Here is a 10,682-nt window from a genome sequence, read left to right on the forward strand (position 1 = left end):
TATATATAACTACACTAAGTATATATAACTACACAGTTAGAAGATACTCAAGCACAGACAAAAATGGGGGGAAGGGAAAGGGATTTATTTCTTTTCTTTTTTTTGTAAAAATTTAGTTATCAATTCACAGAGTGCATTCTTTTACATTTGCATTTTTTTTAAACACCAATTATTACCAATCTTAAACAGGGCATTTTCTTTTCATTTTAAGTGACATTTCGCAAAGGGGATTAAATTAACAGCCAATTCATTACATGTTTTAAATTTGGAATAAGGAGACTGCCATGCATGACTCAATCAGGGCAAGAAAAAAAATGTTTACATGAACAACCAATAGTAAGTAGAACTTAAACAGCATGGGACCAAGTTCAGTTGTCAGCTGGCGGAAGAACAGCTGAGAACTGAAGCTGGTTCTGGTGAAAACATTTGGTCAGTTTGTGGCATCGCCACCTAATGAAAATAGTTTCAGCATGGATTTCAACTTAGGCACAAACAGGTCAACTCAAGATTAAAAGCATCACGCTTACATACTGTAAGCACATTCAGAACTCGAATTCATAACATAGGCAAGTCTCCTCTTGGATCTAATTGATATTTTGCAGTTTTACTTAATTTGCACTTAGCATATTTCACCCTACACTGCATAATACAAAACAATAAAAAACATGTGCAAGTTCTCTGGAAAGATAACAGTGCAGGGGTACTGAGAAATGCTATATGCTGTTTTAATTTTTTAACAAAAATATTCTTCAGTATTGAAGTCAAGACATTGAAGTCAAGACACGTCCTTAGCATGTCTTATACATTCAGTGTTATTACTAAAAATACTTTTGTCCCACAGGCCTCAAACTTGGCCTGCAAATGTACATATGCTACAAGTACTTTTTACATGTCATTATTTACATGGCTCTTGAACACATTAACAAGCTCTCATACTTTGTTTTGTCATCTTTAAGCTGGCCATAAACAGCTCCAATTCTGCAAGGGGAAAGCAAAAAAGAGCCTCAATAGAGGATTGAGTCACAAAAATAGAAAATCCATAGGGAGATAGTCAATTACGCCTCCATCATTTCAATAGCATCCTGGCCTGTAACTTATTAAAAACTAGTCTGATTGCAGTGCAAGAGGGTAAACAAGAGGCAGAGGCAGAGAGTGTCTGTTGATTATGGGATGGTCAACCACTGAGACCTATTTTGTAAACATAAACACCAGCCTCTTGCCTCGTGTTGAGTCCCTGGGGCCACTTCACTTCAGAAACCTTCCTCAGCCTTTCTTTACCTTGCTTACGAATGCGTGCAGCCAAACAGGCCCATGTCAGGAAGTGAAACTCAACAGTCCCACAACTGAGCACGGCCCTCTTCCGCATGTTAGAGCTGCACCACTGTCCTGATAAGTGCTGAGACTGAGGAGCAATAACAGTGCTGATTGAAACAGATGAACATTTAGAAGTGACTTTGGGGACTCTGACCCATTCACCACTCGGGCTGGCAAGGTTAAAGTGGCAATGGCAACAACGCCGACCACACAGAGGATGTCCAAAAGAAGAGAAAAGTAAAATAAAATACAGCGAAAACATTGCTTTGGTTACACACAGCACTTCATACATCTTTCAACCACAACAATAAAGGACTTGTACAAAATAATGCTATGATAGAGTGTTATGGGCCTCAGACAAGCTCAACTCCTATAGTGCATGTGCGCACAGCGCAATAAAAAAAGTACAGGAGTCGACCGTCCAAGGCCTGTGTGCCATGGTCTCTTTTTACCCTTCAGTTTGAGGTTATACTTTTGACCTGTACTGTACAGCGTATTACCTCCAGTAAGATAGCTTTTTTCCCTGCAGAATTGCAGTTGAGTGCGTTTTCCATCCCAATCAAGGATTGTAATACATAAAAGAAAAAAAAGGTGGGCCCTAGTCAAAATAAAAATGCTACAAATGTGAGTTTGCTTTAGCACCTGAAGCTTTAGATGCGACCCTAAAGGCTCATCATAAAACTTATGTAAATGAAAAAGCATGTCTGTCCACAGAAATGGACTGTAAAAGTGATGGGAATTTACCTGAACCTATACTACCTATAATATAACCGTTGATTGGGGGGGAAAAAACACACTCAATCTGCTTTGACAGCCAACATTAAAAAGAACAAAACAAAACAGAAGTAGAAAGGATATCCAGTTTGTCATTAGTCACAGAAACTGACTCCACTAAAGGCATTACCGACCAGCAAGGCTCCAAGGCTGTAATATCTCAAAATATTGGTTTAAAAATTTAGTACTGAATAAACATTCACAGCAAACATTGCTGCAAATGCCTCCTAACACCGAGGTCAATCTAAAAACAGCTAAAAAATATTACAGCACTGAGGTGTTCCTGGTGGGTGGGTGCCCTCAAGGGAGTCCCAGTTCATACATGGGCTTTTCGATCAAGTGTGGGTATCCCTCTCAGGCCTGCACTTTGAGGAGGCTCTTGAGCTGGAAGGCCATCATCTCCCTGTTGTCACAGGAGCCCATTGGGAAGGACACCCAGTGGCTGGGGGGTTTGGGCAACACGCTAGGCGAGGGCGGCTCGCTGAACTTAGGCCCCGCGTAGCTCGGACTTCCCTGTGCGGCCAGGAGCGTGTTGAGGTGAGACACTGCGCCCTCCCAGTTCTGATCATAGTTGGTGGCAAAGCGGACAGAAGCATTTTTCTCTGCAGACGCGGCCTGCCGCGCCTCTGGAGACCTGTGGTAGGCTGCGACTTTATCGCTCCGGCGGTGGCCATGATGATGAAGGCCGCCTGCCACTCCTGCTGCAGATGCCGCTGATCCGTTCTGGTCGCGGCTTCTCTGTTTCGCCCGGCCAAGTTGATGGTTCTTCTTGGGCAACGGGCGCTCAGGGTGGGAAACTGGAATGTTGTATCTCTCTCCACCTCCCATACTGCTTCTGGCACTAGGTGTCACCTACATGATGAGAATACGATACATTAATACGATAATACTTTATTGTCAGACAGGTCTGAAATTTGTTTTGCATCACAGAAGCTCCATTTGCAACATCACAGAAAGGACAAAGACATGAAACAAGGATACATACATTTAAAAATTACAATCACAGAAGACAATATTCAGGAACCTTCAACATACATTTGATCTGGGATTAGGCTCCATATTTAGTTTTAGGATTGACTGGTGTACAAAATAGTGCTTCAGTTATTATGAATTTCTCAAGGGGTTGACCTACAATCTTAGAGCAGATTTTGATTTTGTGAAGCAGTTTTGACTTTAAAGTAGTGGACAAACTCTTGTACCAAGGGTAGAATATATTATTACTAAAAGTGCACTGAAATCTTGGGAATGTATTGTGATCCACTCAATTTATTGGCAGTGTAACACTTATTATATTAATGTCTAATCCGTCCACACAAGCACGTCCGCACTTGCACCGTCTCAATGAAAACAAGCACAGAGGGAGGTATACGTGCAGAAGGAAGCACCAGACAAGCCCAGCAGCCTGCGTCACCCCTCCCCCACACACAGAGAGAGAGAGAGCAAAACAGCACCAAGAGCTCACCTCTTTGTTGTCAGAAAGTTGAAGTAGAAGAAGCTGAGATCTCCCTTCAATCGTTCACCTCCAATCGGGCCCCAGGTCCTCGAAGTAGTTATCTTCTGTCTACTTCTCGCTGTACTTCGGTGTCCAGCAAGGTCTGAAGTTTTCATGTGCCAATGAGTTGTTGAGTTGTTTTCCCGTGGAACCGAGCTGAACATCAATTCACCCCGGCAGCACGAAGCTCCAAGAAGCCGAATACCTTTTAGAGACAAGAGATAGAGATAGATTTAGTTAGAGATGCTAAATAAGGACATTTCCTTTGTTTGGTACAGCAGGTTTTCTTCCTCCATCCAGGATGTGGATGTGTGTATTTCATAGTGCGTCATTACACCGAGCACAGCTAAAAACAATCAATAAAACACCAGCTATCCATCCTTTCCTTATAACATTATAGTTACATAAATATTAGGCTGCTGGCTTATTATCACAGCAAAATATGACATAAACAAACTGCGACATGGGAGGAGGAATTGTCAGTGACTATTAATGATGAGACATGGGGAAATATTTGGAGTCATGCACAAAAAGATATCCAAAGCAATCCAATTTTAAATAAAGGCATTCTTTTGACCCCTCACTTTCTCCTCTGTACCTCAAATGTAAAAACAGAATTAGGTGCCATAACCCATTGCCTTCGATCGTGTCATAAATTACAGAAGTAGTGGTCTGAAATATTATGTGAAATGGAAAAGACATTTGATTTAGAAATTAATTTTTGATTTTAGGAATCCCAAGTACAAATATAAATTACTGCAGCCAACAAAAGGTTATATAACATTCTTACATTTGCTGCTAAAAAAAAGTATATATTACTACAGTGGATTAGTGATAAGAAACCCTCTGTCCAAGGCTGGTGTAAAGTGATATTTGAGATGGTCCCTTTGGAATATCTCACAAATATTCTACATGCCAAAGTAGATCAGTTACACAATATTTGGCAGCCCTATCTGAATTATATTGGACCTGATCTCAATTATCTCACAAGGAGTCTCTTGAACATGAACTAATATATCCTGTGACTTCCCTGCACTATGGACTACTTCCTATGACCTCATATATATATATATATATGTTTGTTTTTTTAATCTGAGCTGTATCAGTGTTTGTTTGTTTGTTTGTTGTTGTTTTTTTTATTATTATTATTATTGTGTTTGTGAAAATAAGAAAACCCAATAACCATATCATAAAAAACAAACAAAAAAAACAAACTGCGACATAGCTTTGATACTAGCTTTGGCTCTAGCGCTTTGTCCCGTCAAGAGGGTTCACAAAGAGATATTCTGGTGTTTAAAAAAAAGCATTTGGTACTAATAATGTCAATAGACGGGATTTTTTAATAATAACCCCAATTACATGTTAATAAAATACCACTTTTATAGCCTCTGTCACACTGTTTTTGGAACCAAACCAAAACAAAGAAGCGTTGAGCTCCAACATGGCGGATATTCTCTTACCGACTTCCTCAAGGCTTTGTTGTTGATAAAAAGCCCTTCGTCCCGAGAAAATATGGCAATTAGCCTTTTGGAGATCCCCTTCGGTCGGCGGACTACAGTAAGAAAGCACAGCAAAGCTATATTTTCCTACAAATCCGTCACCCTCTCGATGTTTATGTGGTGTTAAAGTTAGCCGGAGGACGTCTCTTCTCTCTCTCTCTCTCTCTCCCGACTCCGTCTGAATTGCAACAAAATGGAATCTACAGCGGAGATATGTAGCTCGTTCTAGAACCCAGAACTGACCAATCAGGGAGCGCGTTCGAACCCAACGACCAATCACAGAAGAGAACAGCCAGACGCATTCTACTGCCTGTTGCCAGACTGGTGACGTCAATCGAATGCTGACCCTCCTCCACTTCTCCGTTTAGTGATGGGAATTACGGCTCGTTTTAGTGAGCCAGATCATTTGGCTCAGCTCACCAAGAAGAGCCGGCTCTTTCGGCTCCCAAACGGCTCTTCATTTTACCACTTTTGCCTTTTATAATTCAGCCAAATTTCGCGCTGTTTGACCTATGATTAGTATGTGTGCAGATTTATCACTTAAATTATTCAATACAATTATACTAAACCTTATAATTTCCAGAATACCATCATTTTACATGCTGCTTCGTTTCCGACTGTCACTCATCTTGTCTTCTATTCGCGCACCGCACTCCTCTCTCTCTTTCTCTCCTCCTCTCCCTCCTGCTCTGTACCTGTAGACCGTCAGCGCGCCGCGCACCCCTGCCCATCCCTGCTTGTTTGTATGATCCTTGTCTGTCATCACCTGATTGGTCGCACGGACGACATTAACACAACATTCAGTCACAGTCAGTGCATGGTGTGCCCGTGCCGCGGAGAAAATTGTCCTATCATTCTGCCTTGAATTAATAAAAAAAAAAAAAAAAAAAAAAAAACGTCTCTCGGACGGACTCTTATCGTTCACTTAATAGAGCCGGCTCTAAGAGCCGACTCGTTCGTTACTGACACATGACTATCTCCTTTTCTTTGTTGGACGTCGGGGTATTTCCTGAGAGAAGAAGTGAGAAAATAACGGAAAAGCAACCGACTTTCGACACATAAAAAAACAGTTCCGCTTTCTATCTTACATAAGAACTAACTAAAACAATATAATAAGGTTTTGGCGTACTAATATATATATATATATATATATAGTTATGTAATGTCAATCCCTCGGTAAATAAGGTAAACACGTCCAAGAGTTTAGATTTATTGACCTAGTTCATACTTTTCTCTATAAGGCGACGTCACATCGGATGTTGTTCCACAGTTCCTGTTTGTAGGTTAAAACCTGTTGTGCTGCTGAAACAGCTGCAACAGGCTGTAATGACACACAACAACAGCTCTCTCTCTTGACTGTGAGCTGCCCATCCCCCATACCTCAGCCCTCTTGTGCCAAAACAAAACCTTGACCAGTTTATTGACATAAGTAATCATTTAGTCCTCTTATCTATTCCCAACTGGAGGCAAAGAAAGGGAAAATGAGATATTCTTGTCTTTTTTTATCCAGATCCATGTTTAAATCTGGGTATTAAAGGCTTATTATTGAATATACAAGGCAGAGTGTCATGTTACTACCCTTTGTGCCATAATCCAATGTGAGCTTTGATACAAAGGCCCAATTCAGAGATAAAACACTACCATGCAAAATGAGCCTACCATATAAATGTAATAATAATAATAATATAATAATCTTTATTTGTATAGCACCTTTCTAAACATAGTTTAAATACAGACAAAATAAAAACAATGAAAGAACAAAACATAAAGACAAATAATGAGAAAACTAAAACCTGTAACCAGTGGTATCAAAACAATAAGTTACTACCAAAAGAGGTACAATATAAGGTGTGGGGAAAAGGTGCACTAAGCTGTAATTGCCTTAAGGAGTTAAAAAAAGGCTTTTTATCAAAATGGGTTTTTAAAAGAGATTTAAAATTGGTAGTAGAGCTAGCTAACCTGAGGGTACAACCTGAGTCATAGACTACTGTCATAAATCTGTAACATGTGGACAAGTCATCGGGCGTTAGCCTATAAACCCAGAGCTACAACACCTCAAATGGTTTACAATGAATGTACTCCAGTATGCTGCAGATGTGTGGGGGTTGCTAAAAAAAAGATTAGTTGTAGCAGGTAAGAAAATTACAGGTCATACAAGGCAAGTAGCCTACCGTTTACCACCAATACATTTTAAAAGTTAAGACAATACTTTTTGCGTTATTTAGTTTCAAATCATTGTTTAAAGCTTATAATTTGGCCTCAGTATTTTACTTTTCTCTTGTATTTTCATTCAGCTTTTAGGCTGGCAGTTTTTTCTATTTTCTTACAGCACTTACTTAAGGTTAATGTTTGCTTTTGAAAAATGCAGCTATTATGTTTCTCCATAATCTTTATAAGGTTCATTGGTCATGGATGATACTCTTACAGCTGGTTTTATGGGAGTCTACAGGTCCAAGTCTAAAGATTACATAACAACTCGCGTGATAGATTAAGTCAGACATAGTTCACAGTCAAAGAAATTTCCCCTCCTTGTTTAAAGCGTCAAAAGAGTTGCACAACACATTCTGTGTCAGCCAGAGCTCACAGCTGCAGGCTATGAGGAGACACTCCCCCAGAGCAAAGCAACCTTTGGAAGGGGGCCGTTCCCATAAAGAGTCAACTATGTAAGGAAAGTAGGTCACCGATAGGCTTCTGTAGGTGTTACGGGAATATAGGAGGTGGACTTATCTCCTTATTTGACTGGTCGTAAAGGAAAAGCCCCCCGGTCGCAAAGAGTTGCAGTGTGAATGTACACTATCCTAGAGATTGGAATGAAAAATATATTCAAAACAAGAGTGGCGTACAAAGGCTGCTGTTTTTTTGGGTTTTTTTTGTTTCTCACACAGCACAGATAGTCTACATATAGACAGACAGACTCTCAGTGTCTTTATCGCTTATATCTCTAGAGGCCATTTGTAGTATTTACTGGGTGTAAACAGGCTGACATGAATTTGAATAGTCTGAAATGTATTGCGAAACACACCCACACAAAGTGACGTGGATAAAGAACAGAAGCAGTAACCATTTCACACCACTCAGCACTGAGTTTGGCCCATATCCCGGATCTTTAACATGCGAATACATTCAAATGAAATCCCTCCTCTTAGTTTTTTTAAAATGTCTTTTTCCCATCTAGTTTGTTAGGGGTATAGTAAGACACAAAGGAGCCTGAATGGATTCATACAAGGAGTGTTCGCTGCTGTTATTGAATACCTGCATACAGTCTAGTCAAAGACACACACAACATGTCTCCACATGTTTACACGTCTTTGAAACATAAAAATCAGAAAGTGAAAATTGTGGCAGATTAGCAACACAAATACAATACCAACCTACCCCTTATTCCCTGCATTTTTGACCCCATGGCAGCTGAAAAGAAAGAACAACTAAATGAAGAAATACATATCAAATTGAGAGTATTGTGAAGTTATTATCATGTGTTTAATTTAATCTCTCATTCAACACTATATTCCCATTCCACCCTCCTTCAAGCAGGCCATCCAGTTGAAAAATCCAGCGTTTTAGCAGCCCACATTGATAAATTTTCTGGATCATTCACTCAACATTTTGTTGTTCAGGTGCTGAAATGTCTGGCCTTCAGATGTCTTTAAAATGTCTTTAAAGGTCTTATTGATAGCATTTTTATGTAGACAAATAGATATTTTTTTAAAACGAATACATCCAGAGCCTTTAGAAAGGGGCTAAATAAAAGTTTTTCCTGAAAAACAAAAATATTATGATTATGAATTAATCATTTTTAAAATTTTGACGGGTCCAAAGTTAATGTTTTGTTTATATCTGTGGAAGATATATCGAGTCTAACTTCTAACAAGGCTTGTGAGCCAGTAGTAAAATGACGTTGGTACCACGTGGTACCTCTGGGTTGTCGGTTAGTGTGAAAAAAATGGGTAAATGGCTGAGATTGACGGGAAGTGCCTTGCTTTGCAGTAAATGCAATGTGACGAGGGAGGGAGACTGTGACATCTAGTGGCTGAATGTTATCAATAGCACCTTTAAATCAAAAATCCACTGACATTTTAAAACAACCCAATACATTTCTCTTTTCAACTGCTCTGTGATGGAATACATTCAAATACAGGGCTTTAAGAACACATGACTGGGTTGTTGTTTCTTATTGGACATCAGTATAAGCAGGGCCGTAGACACCACTGAGGACACTGAGGACAAGTCGTCTGTATTTTGTCTGTGAGAGTTTTAGCACTATGGGAGGAGTTCATATTCTACAGTTAAATCTTACTTGATTCAAGTATTTTAGTGTATGTTTCATTCAGTCTGGCTTTGAAAAAGCATTTACCACACATGTAACACTTTATGTTATTGGTCTGCTATTTCCTCATAAGACATTATCTAGAAAGAACTAGTAATGTTGTCCTATAAGCTCAATGCTCTCTGGTAGTTATTTTAAGGAGATTTGACTCTTTAAACATGTTTTTTTTCAAAAGAATGTCATTGAAATAACTTCTCAGTTTAATTTAAATCTTGCAATAAACATAATTGAACAGCTAACTTAATCATTAATATATGAAAAATTAAAATATTTGAGCAATTATTGGGAACTTGGACTCATGACCTCAGAATTTGTTTTTTAAATCTGACGACCCCGAGTAAATGTACAAGCAAGTCAACGTGTGTCTTGTACTTTACAGTTTACTACATGAATATCGTAAATGGCAAATGGCTGTTTTGATCACTTCTATTAATTTTTTGTTTTCCATTTATCTATGTACATTTGTAGTTTTCAGTCCCCCATTTAATTTCCAAATTCAAGCATATTACAATTGCATTATATTATTCCAAGAACCAAATCAAATAATTAAGTCTCATTAAAGCATTTACCGTGAAATAATTGGATTTTTGTTTGATCCTTTCATTTTTTTCTTGTGTTTTTCACATCAGTGATCTGAGCCTGCTGTCTGAGGGTCTGGCAATCTGGACATGAAGAGAGGAAATCTGATTAATGGATTCAACCCGAATCGATCTGAAACAGCAAAGCGAGCCCTGATGTTTGTGTCCACTCCAGGGTGATTTTTAAAAAAGGGATTGTGTAACAGGACGATGTAATCCAACTGATAATTGAACATTTTCAGGTTTTATTCTGTCCTGTGGCCAGTGCTCTTGTGCTGCACCTGGCCAGCAACAGTGACTGAGAAGAAATCTTATTGAGGCTGTGCCGTCTGCTCCTATAATCACATTTCCTGCCTTCTGGCCTGCTGGATCTATCAGGTCAGAGGAGGAGAGGACACAGTGCACCAGATATCGCTGTCTTATTACAGGGCAGCCTGTTTTCTTTTTTTCAAATCATAATTTACTTGAATGCTGTCTATCTCTTTCTGACCTATTTTCCTGTCTTGTCATTTCATTTATTTGTCAGTCCCAGTTTCTGTTTCATTTAGCATACTTTCTCTAAAATAGGATTCATTTCAGAATGCCTCAGGTATTGATTTCATGACCTGATTGGATTGTTATCGAACTACTAATATACTTTATTTTCACCAGAGGGACATAAACTAAATTAAACAGCCTTAACTGCTGCAGGAAATGCT

At 39.2% G+C, this 10,682-nt stretch overlaps 1 protein-coding gene across 1 annotated transcript; it reads right to left on the minus strand.

Moving 5' to 3' along the window:
• Positions 1–67: 67 nt before the first annotated feature.
• pnrc2 (proline-rich nuclear receptor coactivator 2) lies at positions 68–5,274 on the minus strand. The gene is made up of 3 exons (XM_037785681.1): positions 5,041–5,274; positions 3,551–3,785; positions 68–2,940 (listed from the first exon to the last, which is right to left on the minus strand). Exon 3 carries the CDS (start codon positions 2,914–2,916, stop codon positions 2,443–2,445), a length of 474 nt encoding a protein of 157 aa, XP_037641609.1. The 5' UTR covers positions 2,917–2,940; positions 3,551–3,785; positions 5,041–5,274; the 3' UTR covers positions 68–2,442.
• Between the last annotated feature and the right edge of the window lie 5,408 nt (positions 5,275–10,682).

This window comes from Sebastes umbrosus, chromosome 11, assembly GCF_015220745.1.
Source record: "Sebastes umbrosus isolate fSebUmb1 chromosome 11, fSebUmb1.pri, whole genome shotgun sequence".
Lineage (NCBI taxonomy): Eukaryota > Metazoa > Chordata > Actinopteri > Perciformes > Sebastidae > Sebastes > Sebastes umbrosus.